The sequence below is a fragment of the Cervus elaphus genome, chromosome 30, assembly GCF_910594005.1.
Source record: "Cervus elaphus chromosome 30, mCerEla1.1, whole genome shotgun sequence".
Taxonomy (NCBI): domain Eukaryota; kingdom Metazoa; phylum Chordata; class Mammalia; order Artiodactyla; family Cervidae; genus Cervus; species Cervus elaphus.
The window spans coordinates 67,424,393-67,445,796 of record NC_057844.1 but is presented as its reverse complement, the minus strand read 5'-3'; the positions used below and the strand labels follow the sequence as shown (position 1 = coordinate 67,445,796).

General features: G+C 39.4%; 1 protein-coding gene across 4 annotated transcripts in view; it reads left to right on the top strand.

Annotated features, from left to right (window-relative positions):
• Window positions 1-21,404, top strand: part of LOC122686616 (ATP-binding cassette sub-family C member 4) — a 189,114-nt gene that overhangs the window by 144,807 nt on the left and 22,903 nt on the right. For all 4 annotated transcript variants that reach the window (XM_043891782.1, XM_043891780.1, XM_043891781.1 and 1 more), the window contains 6 exons: window positions 8,835-8,985; window positions 10,362-10,481; window positions 11,669-11,779; window positions 12,795-12,895; window positions 13,878-14,069; window positions 17,852-18,007. In XM_043891782.1, the coding sequence (XP_043747717.1) occupies window positions 8,835-8,985; window positions 10,362-10,481; window positions 11,669-11,779; window positions 12,795-12,895; window positions 13,878-14,069; window positions 17,852-18,007 (831 nt within the window). The remainder of the gene's footprint in view (window positions 1-8,834; window positions 8,986-10,361; window positions 10,482-11,668; window positions 11,780-12,794; window positions 12,896-13,877; window positions 14,070-17,851; window positions 18,008-21,404) is intronic.

Sequence of the window (21,404 nt, the reverse complement as noted above, 5' to 3'; positions counted from 1 at the left end):
TTAATAAAGCTTGAATTTATGTAGACTAATTAAAAAATTGGGGAACTGCTCTGAGCATGCAGCAAAATGCTGTAATTTATTGAGGAAAGCTGAATTGCCAAACCTGTCCTCCTCACACTCTCCGCCGCACCCCACCCCCCAAGAAAACCCCACAACAACAGCTCGGCTGGGCTCAAATAACTGACTCTTCACGTCCTTTCATGGACACAAAGGGCTTATCCTGAGGCCTCTTGAGCCACCAATGCCAGCCCTGGTGAGACCACCAGGGACCTTGTCATTCCCTCCTCAGCACACACACAACGCACTGACTGCAGTTTTATGAAGTGAAAATGCCCAAGAAAAAGAAAAAGTGAAGGAGGTGTCCTCAGTCATTTCTTTCCAGAGAGGGGAGCGCAGAAGAACAGGCTACTGCATCTGGATATTGAGAACAAAGCCTGAGACTCAGCATAATAGGCTGGGTCACTTGCTTTTATAAAAGCAAAGAGTGGAACTGCCTTTACTTGTCTCAGCAGCACTGACCCTTGCATTTCATTGTGTAGAGATGTCAGGGAAAGTGTGTAGAAAGCATTCCAGCCTCTTTCACTGAACAATGACTTTGTCATTTTGAGCTTTTCTGTGGTGTGTTGACCCCTTCCCCCAACCCCTCCCTCAAATCCCGGTTGGACAAAAGAGATTGTTAGTTAGGCAGCCTTGCCCTGTTTGAAAGATCTCTGTTTTACGGACTCTTTAAAAGTAAACTCATTCATTTGAACTGAGTCACAGCATTTTCACGCTTTTAAAATCAACAAAAGCGTTTTAGTTAGGAATTTGCAGGGATCGAATATTCCCTGAAAATGCTAGTCCCAGAGATTTATGCACACTGCCGAGTTAAAGTGGGTTCCCTTGTTAATAGAAAGGAGAATCAGTGATATTGGTTACTGGAAATATTTACAAACACTTGACCCTTGGGTTTCTGAGATCAAGGCAGTATACTTCACATAAGCCCACTCATATGCTCTGTTTACCTTTTTTAATGAAAGATGAGACGGTTGCGTTTTTTTCCGGCATAATAGTTAGCATACTTAGGAATCAGCACCGTCAGCGTCAGCCTGGTGACAGTTAATCAGTGGGGACCTTCTTAGGCTGGCAACCAAGTGTTGCATTTTGTATGTCCCAGCATGTGTGCTCCCGTGATAATGTTTATAGTTTAACAAAAAGCTAATTAAGACCTAAAGAAAAAATAAGGACCCCATTTTCATCAAACCTCCTGGTGGTGTTCAGAGCATAAAATTTTACATTATAGCATCACTGGATGATGTCCATTTGAAAACTACAACTGTCATTCACAATACTTTCTCTCCTTGCCATCTTATATATTTAGAAATGATCAAACAGCAAATACTTATGTTGAGGGCCATATGCTGGTTTTTTAATTATTTTTGTTTGGACTGGTTCTTCATTGCTGCGCATGGGTCACGTCAAGCAGGGGCTGCTCTTTAGTTGGGGTGCGCAGGTTTCTGATGCTGTGGAGCACAAGGGCTTCAGTAGTTGTGGCACTTGGACTTAGTTGCTCCTTAGCCAGTGGTATCTTCCCCGACCAGGGATTGAACCCTCCTGCATTGGCAGGCTGATTCTTATCCTGTGCACCAGGGAAGTCCTCCATATTCTATTCTTGGGTATATTTCTTCAATTCTGTCTACCGATGAGTTTTCTCAACAAAATGAAGAGCGGGTGTGCTGAAGAACTTCCTTGCTTAGCATTTTATGTGTGGATATATTGCTTTAATCTGTGGTGGAACATGATTTATTGTAATCTGTTTATCTTACGGTGGTTCTCTGCTTGTGAGTTTCAGGACGCATTTGTTTCTTGCAACTCTTACTTTGGGTCTGTTGATTTAGTCTTCCTTTGATTAGCACACAAAACCAGATTTAGAGCATTCTCATCACCTCGGAAAATCTCTCCTGCCCCTCTGGAGTGAATTTCCACACCCCTACAGTTGTGCTAGATTGCTCTCACCTTGTGTCAGTTTTCCCGTTTTTGTGCTCCTAAAATAAATGGAATCAACACAGTACAGGTTTTTCTGCACTGCCTTCTTTTGCTTAACATGTTTTCAAGATTTTCAAGACCTACCGTGTTGTAGCATGTTTCAGTGGTTCTTTTCTTTCTTATTCCTTTCTGAGTCATTCTATTGTATGAAGATACCACAATTTATGTATCCATTCTCTAGTTGAAGGACATTTGTGGTGTTTGTAGCTTTTAGCAGGGAACCTTGTGTTTATATGGCCATAGGTTATCATTCCTCTCAATCAAATGCACATGTACGGGTGGAATTGCTCGGTCATAAGGTAAGCAGTTGTTAACTTAAAATTACCATAAAACTTTTCAAGATTGTTGCACCATTTTACACACCCACCAGCAATATATGGGAGTTCTGGTTGTTCCACACCTTTGCAATTTTTGCAACACATAGTATTATCAGGCTTTGTGTCTAGTCTTTCTGTGCATGACTTCTTTCATTGTGGTATCAATTTGCATTTTCCTGATGATTAATGATAGAGTTCTTTTTCATGCATGCTTACACTGGTCATTTTTTTTTCCAGCTATGCTAGCAACATTCATTTATAACACCTTTATGGATTGAATTGGCACTTGATTCAAAATCATTTGACTCTATGTAGTCAAGACTGTGAGTTTGTGTACTTTATTTATTTGGTATATTTTATTTTGTTCCACTTCTACCAATACCGTGGTCTTAGTTATTGTATGTGTTAGTAAGACTTGACATCCTCTGGTTTAATTCCTCTAACTCAGTACTTCTCATTGTTTTGATCATTCTAGATCACTTACTTTTCTGTATAAATTTTAGAAGCCTTTTAATTTGTTTTCAAAGAAAGCCTTCTGGGATTTGAGGAGTATCTGAGGTCAGTTATATATTTGACTTACTGCGGTCATCTTTAATTTTAGAAGTGTTTTTTAGTTTTTATAGAAGTCTTATAATGCTTTGATTGACTTTATTCCTGAATATTTGATTTCTTTCAATTGTATTTATGGAATTGTTCTTAAGATAACTTTTGACTTGCTTGTTGCTAATATATAGCAATATAATGATTTGTTTGTGAATCACTTTGCATTTCTTGGACTTGGTTTTTCTTTTTAAATTATATTGAATTTTCTATATCCACAATCATGTCAGTTTTACTTCTTCACTTACAATATTAATTTTATTTCCTTGCTGTGGCTAGAGGTTTGAGTAAAATGTTGAAAAGAGTGATAAGAAATTCTTGTACTATTAAGGCAAAACTATTTCAATATTTTTCCATCAAGAATGATGTTAACTACAGTTTTTTAGGTAGATTGAATATTTCCCTTAATTCCTAAATTCCTGAGCATTTTACTGTTTTAAAAAATCAAGACTAGGTCTTGAAATTTGACCAGTATTTTTTCTACATTTGTTGAGATAATCATATGATTATTCACCATTAATATTTAAATGTGATAAATTATACCAAGTGATATTTGCAGGTTAAATTAACCTTATATTGCTTAACTAAACTACAACTGGTCATAATGTGTAATCAATTTGTTAACATTCTGTCAAGAATATTTTCATTTCTTCATGAGTTATATTGGTTTATACTTTCCTTGGAATGTTTTGCCAGTTTTTGGCATCAAAGATGTGCAGACCTCATAAAAATACATGAGAAAAGTATCTTTTTGTTAATGTATTTTATTTTTTTCATTTTTTGCCTTACCTCAAGCTTGTGGGACTCTCAGTTCCCTGACCCAGGATTGAACCCCAGACTGTGGCAGTGCAAGCGTGAAATCCTAACCGCTAAGCTACCAGGGTCAGTTTATGTGTCATTTTGGCCAGGCAGCATTCCGCAGTTACTCAGTCAAAAAGTAGTCAAGCTGTTACTGTGTAGATATTTTGTAAAAATGATTAAAGTGAATAATCAGTTGACTTAAGTAAGGAATCCTATCTTAGATAGTCTTGGTGGGCCTAATTCAGTCTGTTGAAAGGGCTTAAGAGCTAAGGCTTCTGTGAATAGAAAGAAATTCTGCCTTCGTGAACAGTATTGGCTCCTGCCCAAAAGTTCCGGCTATCGCTTGTAACAGCCAGCCTTGTGATTTCTGACTTACCTAGCCAAGTCTGATTGTGAAATATTACTTTTTTGTGTTGTTAGATTCAGTTTATTCGTGTGTCCTTTAGTGTTTTTAAGACAGTTTGGTTTATAATTTTTGTTTCTCTTAAGGTCTTTGTCTGATTTTTATATTATGATAATGCTGGACTCAAATTCTCTGGATGAATTTGGTAAAACTTTTTCCACAGTCTACTCTTGAAGCTCTCTGGGCCTAATATCTTTGTGTGTGTTGGGGGGGGGGGGGGACGGGGAGGGTGAAAATGCACAGCATCTAAGCACAGCTTTAGTTGCAGCCTTCAAATTTTAATATCTATAGATTTTTATTTTCTTTTATGTCAGGATACTTTAATTTTATTGCAATTTTGAATTAGATGATACTTCCAAATGTGTTACTGAACTTCCAAACATTTAATGATACAGTAGTTACCTTTTTGTTATTTCTTGTTAAATCCACTTAGGTCAGAATATATTCTGTACTCTTTCTGTTCATTAAAGTTTGTTGATACTTGCTTTATAGTATAGGATATATAATTGAAAAGAACATCTAATGAGTACCTTATTGTATATTTCTTGATTAGGTCATGTTTTAAAAATATTTTATATCTCCATTGATTTTTTTTTTTTTAAACTTATTTATCCTATTATCCTAGTTCAGTTTTTGAGGTAGGTGAGTTTAAATCTCCTACTGTGGGTATGGCATTGTGTATTTCTACTGAGCTTTGTCAGATTTTGCCTTATACATTATTGAACTATGTTATTAGGAGCATATAAATTTGGATTTAAAAAATCTATTGGATCAAATTGACCCTTTATAATTTTTTTTAATTTATCTTTTAATTGAAGGAGAATTGCTTTACAAAATTTGTTGTTTTGACCCTGTATTCTTTTGAAAAGATCTGAGGCAGTCAAATTAGGGATGAAAGGGATGGTTAATGAATCCTAAGGACAGCACACGTTTAGAATACTTAATACTAGAGTGTGTATGGATCTCATCATACAGATAAGACACACCAACTTCCCATCATTTTCTGATTTAACAGAATTAATTGGGTTGGGTGAGGTCAAGAGAAACAGGCTCTGAAACCAAACCAGAGCTGGTCTCTAAACTCCCGTGAACATTCAGGATACCATATCCACTTAACACCTGCAGACTCAATATTAACTCTAGGTCAGTATTAGATTTAGGACCTTACACTGAAGAGCTTTCCTCGTTTTCCCCTTTATCCAGTGTTTGAAGGTTACTGAATATTGATTCATAGAAATTACATTTTATTTCTTAATTCTTGGAGAGTTTTGTGTAGCCTGTCCAAGATTTTAAAACAAGTATCTTGTGTTATCCTAGCTAACACAATTGATGAGATAGTCATTTCATTGAAAGGTAATTTTTTATCTCATGTTTCCAGAATAAATAGAATCACTCCTACACCCACGTCAGCAGATACCTTACTGAACAAAACTCATTTGTTTCTTTCCCTAAATCAGAAGAAACTTGTGCCAAGAGATGAATCTTGTTTATGGCATTTGAGTCACATCTTCCATATAAATCAGTAGAAGTTTAAGGCAGTCAGGACGATTTGTACTTATCACACTTGGAACAAAGTTCTTAAGAATCTGACAGGAAAATTCAAAGGTTTGAGAGTCTTCTGAGGTGTTAGCAGGCTTAATGATCCTGATTTTATTTTTTAATAGTGTACACAGATAATAAAAGTAATGTCTACTTATTAAGTGACTTTATGATTAAATACATATTTCACATTGGGCCTAATATGAATATGAGCGAGAGTTCAAATAAGCCTGGAGTGAGCCAAAAGTATGGATGACATTTATTTGCATAAAATAAGAAGAATACATTTTTACTGCTGTTTATAGAAAACATGTTCTTTGGCACAAGCTTCACAAAGACTAGCAGGAATAGAATCCTGTGGAATTAAGTTGAAAGTAAAATGTGGGTAGATACCTAGGAATTCCTACAGGACTGTAAACAATTTGGAATTTAAATGCTAAACAGGCAAACAGGCCCTTATATTTAAAACTGTGCTTGTGAAAGGAATACGTTAAATCTGCAATATTAGAATATAGTGTTAATTGTAGACATAGAGAATTCCTGGGGAAACTTTAACCCAAATGTAGATATTGAACTTATAAAACTTAGTCTCATTTTGTGTTCTTGGGGTTTATGTATTTATGACAATTAAGTCGGGTTGTTTTTTATGCTTATGAAACTTTTCTTATTTAAACAGTATTTGTTAAAATATGTAAGTGTCTATTAAACAGTATTTATTAAAATGTGTAGCATTCATTTTTATGACCTTTTCCTGATCTGTCTGCTGTTAGGGCATCAGAGCCTGCTCAGCTCAAATTAACTGGGAAACATGGTCTGGCCCCTGCATGGAAGAGACCCATGTAACCCTAAGAAATTCAACACAAATAGAAAATGCAGATGAACAGGGGAAGAAATTTAGATCTTTTTTATTATGAATTTTATCTGTATATGGGATACCATAGCAGGCAGAAATTAAAAAGACAGGCTTGGAGTCAAAATGAATGCATTCTCTGACTTTTGAGCAAATTACTAAACCTTGTTGTGCTTTTTAAACAGGAATCTCTTATTCAGATTTGATATGAGAATGAAATTATATAATGCCAGTAAAATACTGGAGAGGTGGCAAACCATGGCAAGCCTTATGAATTATCTATTATTGGTAACTTGGAGAGTGAGGTAATCACCTCCACTCACTTGGTAGTCAACTGGATCTAGGAAATGGTGGGGTTTCTTCAGTGATATGAGAAAATTTGCCATGTGCACTAGGAATAAAGCGGTTATCTTAGTTTTCACATTTTTTGAATGGCTCTTTACACAAAGCCATTAGCATTTTTCAGAAATCTTTTTTTCCCTTTCTCTGCTGTGTTTATATACTTAGTTAACAATTTATTTAGATGCCACTGTGTTTTCATCAGAAACAGCTGCTGTCCAGAGACAGCATCCATTCAGAGGTGCTCATCAGATTTCCCTTCCACAGGTGGTAGCAACAGGGTCCTCAGTCTTAGTCATCTTGATGTCCTAACCAGGCTGCTTGCTCCAAGGAGGCTGACCTTGGGGTGGACACAGTTGAATTTCCTGGGATTCGCAAGTTTGAAAATTCTTTTTTCCTTAATGTCAACTACCAATTCATACTGTGTAGAATAGAAAATGTCATTCATTTTGATTCATAAGTGCACCACTTTTTCCCTTGGTCTCCCGTAAATGCTTAGCAGTTATCTAACAGTTAAGTCTTCACACAAAAGCTTGAAAGAGAGAGAAGATATGGAATAAGAAACGTTACGTCTCCAAAAAAAATGTTGGCTTGCCTCCATTTCCTTAAGGTTATCAGTCTTGGGAAGGCCTATCGTTGGAAATACAGAGGACAGAAATTGTAGTAGGCATGAGGTTTAGTCGTCATATTATTGGAAATGTGCCTCTTTAAACAAAATAGACCTCACATTTGATATTCTCTGTGGCCAGAGAAAAAGCCACAGTCATCATTCCATTTAGGAAATGTTCTGCAAGTACTCTGATAGGTAGTATGAAGCAGTTCCTGTCTTTACCATGCATTTTCTCACAGGGTCCGGCTTCATGAGGTTCTTACGATTCTTTGGGCCCGTTAATCTATTAACACACTATACCCCCCCCTCCTGGTTCCTTGCATCTAGAACACAATGAAGGAAGTTAGAATTTATAAATGTTATATATGAAATGGTAAGCATTTAAACATTATCTCGTTTAATTCCCATCACCATGTTTTTATGTTGTTGGTATATCTCAGTTTTCGCTCAGACCAAGAGTATTGGAATGTCTTACTCTTCCTGGTAGTATTTGAGAAGGTTAGTCCCTAACTCTGTCTGAGATGGCATGATACCCGGGTAATGGATTTTGCTTTCCAGGTATAGAATCACTCCTCATTGTCCACAATGGACCATATTCTCTCAGGTGAAAAACTGGATCAAATAATTGTTTGAAATGGACACTTTGAATCCTTAGCATTATGACAGAAAGTTGGCTGTAGGTTTGGGGGAAGATTAAATTTATCACAGTGACCCCCACCCAGACTCCCCCTGGCTCTGTTACTTTTGCTTTGCATTCGACATCAAGTTGATGTTTCTCTCCATCTATAAAATGAGATAATGCTGTTACTCAGTAGGGTTACTGTGATGAGTAATGAGTTAATACTTGTGACGCTTTGAATATACAGACCTATGTGCAGGCAGCACTCATAAACAGTCACTATGGACAGAAAACCAAGAAAGAATTCCAATTTTCAAAGGTCAATATTTGAATGTCTCTTTCTTTTCTGAACTCAGAATTTGTAACCAACCATTTCTTTATCCCTCCATGAATAGCTGAGGCTTCTGGTTTCCTCATCTGTGGTAGGAAGACAGCTGAGTGTCTCATGATAGTTTCTGTTTTCTGAGCCTCAGATATTCTCATCTTTTCCAAATGGTACTGCCTGAGCTTTAGGGCTACTTAGTCGATCAAAAGAACTTATGCCTAGAAACTTCGCACTTGGCCCAGTGTTTCACACACGGTAAGTGTACAGTAAACACCACGAGCACCACCTTTTCCCAACATATCCTTTGAGGAAAAGGAGTTTAATCCTAACAAAACAACCCATTAAATTTTATTTTTTAGGAGAATGCTGGATAAATAGGCCCCTGTATCTACATTTTCTCTTTCAGACATTTCTACAAGTGATTGGTGTGGTGGGTGTGGCAGTGGCGGTGATTCCTTGGATTGCCATACCCCTGGTTCCCCTTGGCATCGTTTTCTTTGTTCTCCGGCGATATTTCTTAGAAACATCGCGAGATGTCAAACGCCTGGAATCTACAAGTGAGTACCAGGGCTCTCAGGTTGGGATGTCAGTGTAGACTGACTTCCATTTATGATAATTAACTAGAACCCTGAAATCCTGTAGATTCTGTCTTGGAATTTCTCACCAAGTCTACATTTGGTAATTGCATGTTAGAGGCCTTATGAGTCAATGTGGCCCTCCACTACCTGGAGCTGGCAGTGTTAGTTGCAGCTTTGCATTATAACGCAAAGAGGACAAATGTGAGCACCATGAGGATAGGGAACGATTTTGTCTTGCTCATCACATTCCTAACATAGACCAGCCACTCAGTAAAAGGAAAATATTGCATCATTTTTCTAAAAAGGAAAATAACTGCATCATGTTAGAAGTAATAATCTTTTTTTAGGAGATGCACAGGTAACAAAGTGATATCCTGCTGATATTAATACAACACAGGTTATCACTCATCCCTGACAGAGGTCACAGGTTACAGTCTACCTATGGAAAAAAAAACACAACAGCTTACAGCCTTGTTCACAATGGGAATGAGAACCGTATGGGGTCCTCACTGCCCAGCAGCCTACAGGCCACCTGTTCCCTGATGGGCAGGAGCCTGACCCTGGTGCTTGTGGTCACTGGGCTCTTAGAGAAGATGGCAGGAAACAAATGGCCAGTCATCTGCCACCAGGCCCAAACCTACATGAAGTCACTCAAAAGAGAATGGCCACTGAGGCCACTGTCAGATTCTACAAGGGTGATGTGATGTCACATGCCACAGTGACCTCCAGATTCCTCGGGTATCCAGCAGGGCAGTTATAAGAACATCCATCAGTTTCCCAGAGTGGAAGATGCCTTAATTGCATGGGTCATGTGGTCACAAGGGCGGTATAGTACCAGATTCTCTGTGACCCGCCCAGAGACCTGGTGCAGGTGCAGGGATGATGCCGAGAGACGGCAGAGTATCCGCTTACTTCAGTTATCTCACCCCTGTCCTGTGCCAGCCCTTAAGTTTCTAATCTTATGGTGGTGACAACAGAAAGCTCATCAAAATTCAGTGCGGTGAGTACTCTTATGGAGAATTAAGTTTAAAAATGATAATCAAAAATTAGTGAATTATAAGTTCTTACCTGGAGGGATGTCAGGGAAGAATAGGGTGGGAGGCAAGAAAGATTGAGGGGGAGCTTGATTGTCAAAGATGACTTTGAAGGGAATCTCTTATATGCGGGTTGTGAAAGTGAATCTTGGGATGAGGAGTTTTGAGGGTCACAGTAGGTACTTTGCCAGGCAGTTGCCAAGAAGCCCTGGGTGTGCCCCTTGGGAAGATGAATGACCGGCCGAGCACAGGAAGCAGTTGGTTTCCTCGCATCCAGCCTCCCTGACTTTCTCTGTCGTGTGTCTGTCTCTGCTTCCCCAGCACGGAGCCCAGTGTTTTCCCACCTGTCGTCTTCTCTCCAAGGCCTCTGGACCATCCGGGCATACAAAGCTGAACAGAGGTTTCAGGAACTGTTCGACGCACACCAGGACTTGCACTCAGGTCTGTGGAATTCTGGACATGATTTCAAAGGATGGGATGTGCTGCCGTCTGAGGCCTGACCTCCCTCTCAGGAGGCCTTGCCGGCCCACACCTCTCTCTCTGCCGCCCTGCGTCTCCCTCTGTAAACCTGCCCCCCCACCCCTTCTCCTCAGCACCCCGTGTGTGCTCCCCTCTTCCCCTGCAGAGCCCTGCTTTTCCTCCTCTTACTGCCTTGCATTGTCCAATTGTCACCACATACTATGGCTTTGGCCCTTTAAGAAGGGTGTCAACAAACTTAAAAAAAAACACACGTAGTCTCTGTTGCAACTCCTCAGCTTTGCTATTATAGCACTAAGGCAGGCAGAAAGAATACATCATCAAATGACTGTGACAATCTCCCAATAAAACTTTATTTAAAAAAGCAAACTGTGTCCATTCTTGGCCCATAGGCTGTTAGTTTGCCAACTCTTTTCAGAGCATGTTGTAGTTGGTCATTCGTGTCCGACTCTCTGACCCCATGGACTGCAGCACGGCAGGCTTCCCTGTCCTCCCAGAGTTTGCTCAAATTCATGTCCTTTGCAGTGATGCTATCGAAGCATCTCATCCTTTTAGAGAATTAAGGAAAATAATTTCTCTATCAGATATGGCACCCAGAATTTCCTCCACATTAATAAAATCCTGGTCCAACTGATATAATGACATTTCGAAAGCCACATGCAGATCTGTTATCTGATGGTCCTTCAAATACTGGCTCCTAGGAATTAACAAACACTATGTGGGGCCCTGTAGTAAGTGCAGACAGTGCTGGGAACAGTGCAGGGTATTTCTGTGCCAGCATAGACTTGGGAATAGTCAACTTTGTGAGAGGATAAGCCTCACTTGGAGCCCAGTACCATGAGACACACAACGATGAGACCATTTTTGTATGTTAATTATTAGGATCATATTTCTCTTTATAACCTGTGGCTTGAAGTTGCCAGTGCCTGCTTCCCACAAGACTCCTGGAGTGATTCCTATATTCCCATACATTGTCATGTCAAAACCTAGCTTGTTGCAATCCTCAAGGTGTGCTTGAGCCTATAACTGCTTTCCTAACTTGTGTAGAAATCTTCTGTAGTTCACCTGCGCAGAAGACCCCATCCCAATTCAAAGCAGCCTACATAATATCTCTACTTATTCATTCTGCTTATTTCTGTCCTCAAATCCAGAGGCTTGGTTCTTGTTTCTGACGACGTCCCGATGGTTCGCTGTGCGTCTGGATGCCATCTGTGCTGTGTTTGTCATTGTTGTTGCCTTTGGGTCCCTGATTCTGGCAAAAAGTAAGTGCATCACTGTTTATAGTATGATTACAGTTACAGCTTCATTTGCAGTTATTAACTTACCTCTTTGCCCTTTTGTCTAATATACCGTTTCGTTCTAATGAATTGTGTTAAAGTGTTTGCACATGTGATCCTGCAGCACGGCCCCTGTAAAGGAGTCATTTGTGTTTTGATGAGACTTTTGGTGAGACTTCTTGATGTGTTCTTTGGTCCCTTTAATCTGTCTTCAGTGGGATGAAGTCAGCCTAGCAACTGACCTTCTGAACATTACTGATAGCATTTACAAGTTTGCTGTTAAGCTTTTTGTCCAGCTTGTGACTTTAGGACTGCTCGGATCTCTTGGTTATCGATGCCTGGTGTACTGTGGTGAGAAACATTCTCTGTAGGAAAGAACACCATCCTCACTGCGGTGTGGATACCAGATGAGCAGGTGGTGTTGGTGTGCATGGCATGCATTCACCATCCCTATTGTGAATTACTATTCCATAGTAACAGCTCTGAATCATTGGGTTTAATAATGGAACAACAAGAGCAGTATTTTAGATTTAAAAGCACTGGCTCTTAGAACCAATTGACTTGTTTTTCGTGGTTTCCAACTGTGGCTGCCTTGCACGTAAAAAGTGAAATCACATGATGATCCTTGAAACCATAGTGACGAAAGTCTGCATGATGACGTGTTTCCTTCCCTACATCATAACTGTCAAGAGTATGTCAACCCTGTCAGGATTAATAAGCTCTTTTAATAGTTTTCTGTCTTCATAGTGGTTGTTTTTTTTCTTCTTGTTTTGTTTTTTTTTTACTTTTCTTTCTCGGTCTCTATCAACAGTTAGTAAAAGTATAACTAAGTATATACTATATATAAATACTATATATATATAACTAAGTATATAACTAAGTATATACTATCTATGTGCCAGTGATTTAAATATTATCGAGAAGTCTAGGCACAGTGACAGGAGCCCAGCTCAGGGTTAACAGTGGGACTGAAATGTTTCCTTTCTTCTTCCTCATTTAGCTTTGGACGCTGGGCAGGTTGGCCTGGCGCTGTCCTATGCCCTCATGCTCATGGGGATGTTCCAGTGGTGCGTCAGGCAAAGTGCTGAAGTTGAAAATATGGTGATGTTACCTTTTAGCCTTTTCCTTAACGTTAAATGACACAAAGGCAATTATTATGTTAAAAAACCCTCTTTTACATCATAGCTAACAGGGTTTGTTAGATCCTTCCAGCATCTGTTTAACATTTATTTAAAATAAAATATATACATCTTTTCTCAGTCTTATGTATGCCACGTCAGCTGGTTTTATATTCATCACAAGCTGTCTTCAAATTTAATACATGCCTCTGTAGGAGGGAGTTTCTGACATCCTGCAGAAGATACAGCTTATTTCTTAGAGGCTTGTTTACATTTGTTACATAATAGTTTAAGAATTTAGTATTGAGGTTTATTTGCTCAATTAATTTAATTATTCCCCACCATCCCCATTTTAGAATGTCTCCTTGTATGTGTTGAATGCCTGAACTTACTGAGGCCCTTCTTTTGGAAAGTACTATCAAAGGTATCGAGTTATATTTGTTTAGGAGGCCTTAGTCAATATGTAAATTGCTTCCGTTTTGAATATTTTCATTTTCTCCTAAAGAGAGAAAAATGATGAAACTGAATTTTGTCTATTTCACTCTCTAATAGAGTAGAAAGTAGCTAATTATTAAAATGAAATGTAGTGACCATCCAGTTCTATTCATCTATAACAGATGATCCCTCTATAGCAAAGTATTAATAATGATTTCTGTCCATACATACTATTTTCAATGACAAGGTTTTCTATTTTAAAAAGCGTATATATGAAAATTGGATATGTTAGAGTATTCAATCTATCTAGGTCATTTAGTCTTGATATAATGTTGAACATGGTAGCCATAATAAATGTGTATGCTCTTTAAACTAGTACTTCTGTCTTTTGTAGAGGGAGTACCTCTGTTTTTTGTAGATGCTAAGACCTGAGGTATTCTTAACTATAGAAATGCACATATAAAGATACAAAAGAAGTTTCATTCATAATCTGACATCCATTAATGAGACCCTCTGTTCCTGTGTTTCAGATGATTTCAGTGGAAAGGGTGATTGAGTATACAGATCTGGAAAAAGAAGCACCCTGGGAATACGAGAAACACCCGCTGCCGTCCTGGCCCCATGAAGGCGTGATCATCTTTGACAATGTGAACTTCTCATACAGCCTAGATGGGCCTCTGGTATTGAAGCACCTGACTGCGCTCATTAAGTCAAAAGAAAAGGTCTGTTTCAGCCACTTCCTTCTTGAACAGTTTACCTGTGAACATTTAGACCCACACCTGCTGTTGGCTTGATGAGCGGTGTGTCAGTCAGAACCAGGGCAGGCTCTTGGAAGAGGCTTAAGTGAGAGTGGACTTGGTGGTAGGAACCTCTTCCCTGCCTACCTTGTGCCCCACCTGCCCCTCTAGCTTCAAGTTCTGGTGTTCACATACTCCCTGCACTCGGGTCATCTGTAGGTTCTCCCGAAGCTTGGTGTCCTCCCAGCTCCCCCTGCACATGCTGTCCTCTACCTCAGAGACCCTTCCCCTCGTCACCTGGCCGGTGAATGGCTCCTCATTTTCTGAGCTGACTCTAGTGTGTCTGCTTCTGTAAGACACTCAGTTCTTCCTCAGTGTCTCATGTCTAAAGAAAATGACAGGTGACTGGATTAAAAAGTGTGGTATATCTTCACAATTAAACATTATTCAGCCTGAAAAAGGAAGAAAATTTCCGATCTAAGGACATCAGGTTAATGATATAAGGCAGACATAAAAGGCACCAGCACTGTAGGATTCCGCTTACTTGAGCTTTCCTAGAGTAGTCAGATCCATAAGAAAGAAAATTGGATGGTAGTTGCATGACCTGAGCAAGGGGAATTGGTTTTTGTTGTATAATGTATACAGAGTTTCAGTTTTACAAGGGGGAAAATATTCATGAGGGACATCAAAGTGTCCGCCTAAAAATGGCTAAGTTGGTTAGTGTTTCGGCTGTACTTTACCACAGTTAATTGATGGCATCTTTGACATACTTTGTAATTTGGGGTCTGTATCTCACAGATCCCTAATGCTTCTTAAAGATCAGAGAGCATCTTATTTTCATCTCTGTTCCCCCGCAAAATTGTATTTTTTAGGGCACACAGAGTGTGCTGAGAGACTCCCCGCTGGGAAAGTGAATGAGTAACACATAGTTGTGAACAACCAGTAACCAAAACACACACACAGCACAACTGCGTAAATAACCTATTACCTACCATGTTAAATACTTGGTATTTAACTGCTCTTTAAAACTCTTCCCACCACAGACCCATCTAGTGGATTGGAGCTGTAATTTAATGAATGATACCCTTGTGACGCTAAAGAGTATTCAATTTAACGCCCAAATGATATGCAGGGAGAAGCTTCAGTTAGTCACACAGCAAAAGCTGGCTGGTAGATTGGGAAGGAAGTGAGGTTTGCTTGCTTGCAGACATTGTGTCCACCATATTTCTTGTTGTATACGTAATTCTGTTAATTTACCCATCTCAAATTCGCCAAAAGCCATAAAGTATGAATTATCTAAGAAGCTGAAATACAGCTTAGGAACATAAGCTATGTGCATTCTTCCATCTTAAAATCCCCAAATCATAGATCTATCCAAGCTTCTAAAATGTATGTAAGAAAATTGAGTCTGGAGAGTGAATTAAAAACTGCAATAATGTGACTTTTGGTCTGTGTCTCAGTCCACTGTCAATATCACCGTTAGCTTCATTTCTGTGTTTGGAGATGACACTCAGGCAGTGTGTTCATGAAGTCATTTCACTCCACCTGTGTACATCTCAGGTTTCCCCTCCTGCTCACCTGTCCCAGCCCCCGTCACTCCAGGACACCCCCTTAGTGTTTGATTTGATTGAGAGCTGGGAGTGAGGGGGACGTGGGAGTGAGCCAGCCTAGCACAACTGGGGCTTTAATTCTCTTTCTCTCATTTTCTCTGCTGTCGCGATTCCCAGAAGTAAATGGGAAAAATTAATAGGTATTACGCTGGTTTCTAATTCATAGAAGAAATAGCAAGTAAAAATAAAGAACCAAAATGAGGTAAATAGCACTGTAGACTTTCTGAGTAGATTCTGAACACAGGCTGCATTTTTCATTTAGATGATTTTGTGGTTGATTTGATCATTTTAGAAAGTACTGGGCCATTTTAAAGCGTTTTCCAGCTCTAGAGGTAGATTGATTTTGGTTTGTTATTTTTTTCTCGCTCGGATCTATTACTTGGATAATACATTTTTACAGATGCTTACTAGACCTTGCTATAACGTGCAAAAATATTAGTTTCCTACCTTTTCTCCTTTTTACATAATATATCCTCAGCAAACCCTCCCCTCACTCCCAGATTGTCCCGGCTTTCTAATTCCTTGCAACTGTGTTGCCAGGGCCAGCAGCACCTACACCACCTGGGAGCCTCTCAGAAATTCAGAGTCTCAGGCCCGAAGAGACCTCTTTTCTCAGCATTGCATTTGAGCAAGACCTCTGTAAAGGTTTTCTCTGAATGTCTTTGGTTTCAGGAATGTAAACTTCAGTGACACTGGTGGCACTCTCCATGGGCAATTCATCAAACCCATTGGTGTCCTGGGAAAGACTTGCAGATGATAGTTTTGATAAGTGAATGGTAGAGATAGCCTGGTCTGGGTTTTCTTTGAGTTGTTCTATTCTTACCTATCCTCACTAGAGTGTTGAAATTGCATTCCTATAGCCCTGAGCAGCTCTCAGTGTCCCTGCCATATCTTGGCCATTTACCCAGTCTACAAATATCCCAGTTTACACAGATGCATCAGTTTCAGTATAGCTGATATTAATAGCATGGGCTTCCCTGGTGACTCAGTAAAGAACCTGCCTGCAATGCAGGAGACCCAGGTTCGATTGCTGGATTGGGAAAATCCCCTGGAGAAAGAAATGGCAATCTATTCCAGTATTCTTGCCTGTAGAATCCCATGGTCGGAGGAGTCTGGCAGGCTCCAGAGTGTCAGAAACAACTGAAGTGACTTAGCACACATGAAAGCATATCATATATCCCACCAGGAAATTTGTAGTTGGCCACCTAATTGGTAAAAAAAGACCAACTTCTGCATACATGTTTGAATTTGGACAACTAACCAGTTTTTACAATAAAATTTTACTGCTGGTCTGCATTTTACGTGCATTATATTGAATCTTTGATCTTATTGTTAATGCACTTAATTTCTCTGCTTAGATTTTAATAACTTGGCTGATACTTGACACATATCTTCCGAGGGTTTAATTATAAGTATTAATTGGTTTGTAAATTGTCTTTTGATGTGCTGAGATGAAAGGTGCCATATAAATAGAAAGTGTTGTTTGTGTTGTTGTTTTTGTTGACCTCATTATGTGTGTTTTGTCTACTGGTTACTGCCTTTTAAGACACTGAGACTTGCATTTTAAAATTTTAAGATGTTTCAAGACAAATCATTAGGTATTTATTATCTGGAAGTGATTTAGTTTGTCTACCAAAGAATACTTCCTCTTAACTGAAAGTAATCTGGAACTCTGAATATTTGTTTGTATGTAAGACTTCTGACATGGCTTGTTGACGTATCTGCAAAATTGCTCACATGATTCTCAATGTTCAAATATCGAAACACTAGGAATATGACTAATGTAAAAGTTGAATTCTGATGGAACACTTGGAAAGCTTCTGACTTTTTACTTCTTGTGGCCTGATTCTGTTCTTCGAACAAGGGGTCTTAACCATGGCACATTTGTCAATGTCTATCATTTTTGGTTTACACCATCTGACACATGGCTTCTGTCATCGAATGGGTAGACTCCATGGCTACTGGTAGCCATCCTACAATTCTCAGGACAGCCTCCCTTCTCCAGCAAAGAATTACCTGACCCCAAATCTCAACAGTGCCACAGTTGAGGGACTTGAGAGACTATGCTTAGTAGACCTTTTAAAATTCATCTTCAACAACTAGGGCTTTTCCTAGGTTTGTTGCATATCCCTTAATCCCTCCTGGATCTCTTTACAGATTGGCATTGTGGGAAGAACAGGAGCTGGAAAAAGTTCTCTCATTGCTGCCCTTTTTAGAATGTCGGAGCCCGAAGGTAAAATCTGGATTGATAAGATCTTGACAACTGAAATTGGTCTTCATGATTTAAGGAAGAAAATGTCAATTATACCTCAGGTATGCACATCAGAGCATTCTCACGTGTTCTTTTTATACACCATCTAAGTTTAATTTCTTTTGATTTCTTGTTTTTTAGTTGTATGAAAGTGTTGATTGTACTCCCCAGTAGAGTGTATTTTTAAGTACAGGTATTTTCACAGCTAGTTTCTCAGCTATCAGGTTTTTTTTTTTTTTTTTTTTTAGCTATCAGGTTTTTTGTGTTGTTAGTTTCTTTCTTTTGTGTGTGTGTGATTTAATAACCTTTCCAGATAAGATTTCTGGATTTAAGCTTCAAGTACTACTATTTTGCCCACTGATAACCACTTAATTCTGAGAACACAATTATAAATGGTTTGTTTAACATGTGAAAGGTTTCTGTCGGGAAAAACAGGCATCTTAAGTGTCTTAATGATGGAATTTTGCTATAGGAAATAAGCTGCATCTTTAGAGTTGAAGGCTTTCTGTGAAAGTGTAGGACATTGAGAATTGCCATGTGAATAGCTGGACAGGGCAGAGTTTTGGAAATGGTTTTAACCAGGCATGCAGTACAGAATAGTGAGGAAAAGCACAGGACATGGAATTCCATCTTCTCTCCCTTACAAGGGAGTTAACAGTCCTAACTCCTTGAGCTGCTGTGAGGACTAAATAGGTCAGTGCGTGTGGATCGATTCACATAGGCCCAGGACATGGCTTCTGTGATGGTGGAACATTGAATTAACCATCTCTTCCTGGTTTCTGATTCTTCCTTTTTTTTTTAAACTTCTTAAATATGTATGATTTTTAAGGAGTGCTTGATTATTTGCCGAGTAGAGCTCTTATGTTTCATCCACTTAAAATAATGCTGATGATAATGTTTATTGAGCAGTTGCCATCCTCCATGTATATAGCCAAGGACAACATAGATCCTGTGCCTTCATCTTTAATCCTGCCCTCTGCTATGATAAACTTGCTGGTTTTCTTTTTTTATCTTTGGTGTTTTAAAAAAATTCTGTACCATCATCTGACCATCAAGGAATCCTGAGAAAAATAGATACCTTTAAGAGAACCATAGAAAGGAGAGAATAAGAGCCAGGCAAATGTGCTTCCTGGAATGCGGGTATAATGAGCTCTGAAATGTGATTAGGAAGCATGTAGAACATGGCACCCAAGGAAGGAGAACATGGACTTGTGTCTTATCACTATACAACTGTTGCTCCCTACCCCTATCCTCTAAAATACCTGGAATTAGTATAAGTAATTTTGGAATCAAGATATTCTTTCTAGACCACAGTGTAATGCCACACCTCATACCTCTAAAGATGTCAACTATTTTTAAGAAGAAAAAGAACCAAGTGTTCACAGGAGTGTGCAGACATTAGAATCCTTGTGCATTGCTGGTGTGTGTGCATGCTAAGTCACTTCAGTCACGTCCAATTCTGTGCGATGCTATGGAGTATAGCCTGCCAGGCTTCTCTGTTCATGGATTCTGGACAGGAATACTGGAGTGGGTTGCCATGCCCTCCTCCAAGGGAGCTTCCCAACCCAGAGATCAAACCTGCATCTCTTAAGTCTCCTGCATTGGAAGGTGGATTCTTACCTGAAGTACTTAGAGCAGTCGGTTCTTGGTGGCTGACTTGGTGATTAATGTAGAAAATAAATGTTTCTAGATTCCTACTTTTAAGTTTTGATTTTACCCATCTCTGAAATGGGCCAAGTGAGATTAGTTCGAAGACATAATGGGTGTGTCTGTAAAGTACTTTTAAGTCCTTGGATAAAAGGATTGAGAAACGTGCCCTGTATTACTTTTAATGCTTCTTAATAAGAAAAGGTTGTATGCTTGTGTACATAAAAGAACTCTATAAATAAAGAAATAACGTTAGATGATTCTTGGCTCTGCCAGTAATGTTTTGGAAGCACATCTGAGCAAAGACTAAACATCCCTTGACATCACCACGTTTTGGTTCTGTTCCATCAGTTTCCACCCTACGTTTGAGCGTGCTCTGTGTACACACTCCAGGGAGCGTGCTTACAAAACAGTGCTAAGCTTTGTATCCATGTAGATAATGATCACTAACCATTGTAAACACAAAACTTTATTTTTTCACTCTCTATGTCTTTGTTTCTGAGGCGCAATGCTATTTGATAAAAGAGAATGTTTGTGTAAAGTGTCCCAGGAGATTATTCACGAGGCAGCCAATGATAGAGCATAGACTGAGAGTCAACATGAGCCACCTTTTAATTCCTTTTCTGTCTCATATAATGACTGTAGGGCCTTGAGGAAGTCACTTGTCTGGAGGTCCAGCGTCCTGGTCCTTGAACCAGGTCTAGGAGCTAATGTGACACAGATTTGTTGTGAGATATGACTACGGACTTTCCTGGTGGTTCAGTGGCTAAGACTCTGCTCGCAGTGCAGGGGGCTCAGGTTCAATCCCCATTCAGGAAACTAGGTTCCACATGCCATAACAAAGACCAGGTGCAGCCAAACAAATAAACAGATGCTTTTTAAAAATATGCGGGGTTCCCTGGTGGCTCAGATAGTAAAGAATCTTCCAGCAATGTGGGAGACCTGCGTTCAGTCCCTGGGTTGGAAAGATCCCCTGGAGAAGGAAATGGCTACCCACCCAAGTGTCCTTGCCTGGAGAATCGTGTGGACAGAGGAGCCTGATGGGCTACAATTCATGGGGTCGCAGAGAGTTCGACATGACTGAGTGACTAACACTAAAAATGTAACTTAGGTTAGAAAATGTTTGCGGCCCATGGCTGATTCGTGGGACCAGTCAGCCAATAGTAATTATAAGTATTCTTAAGAATGAAGGCACTAACCTTTCAGGTGTTATTTCTAAAAGACTAACACATTTTGGAAAGGCTTTGTTCTTTAATTTCTTTTCATATTTTTGTAGTCCTTGGTTTTCATTACTTTTATCGCCTATAATGTAAACCACATTGTTTATAGAAATTTAAAGAGTAAAGCAAAATTAAAAAACAACGCAGTAGAGTTGTAGGGAAAAGCATAACTGAAAAATCTATGTAACATCTTTTCTCCAAGGTGCGAGAGGGAAGAATATCACTTTTTCTCTTGGTTTCTGGCCCCCGTCCCACCAGGTTCTTTCCTGACCATCACCCTGTAACCCAGTCATACTTTGCAGTCCCCCACGAAGACCTCTGGCATTTTTCTTAACTCTTTCCACATTTATGACAGCTGTCTTGCTCTCCTTGAAGACATGGCTTGTGCCTCTCATTTCTGTTGCTCTAGTTTTCATTGCAGCCCCTAACAAATTACACAGTATTAATAATAATAATTCCTAACACTTGTGGAATTCTTAACACATGTTGGCCTCTTTCCCTACCGTCTCCTCCTTAATCCTCACAATTCTCTTGTTATCCTTATCTGACAGATTTGATTACTGAGGCACTATGAGCTTAACCCACTTAGCAA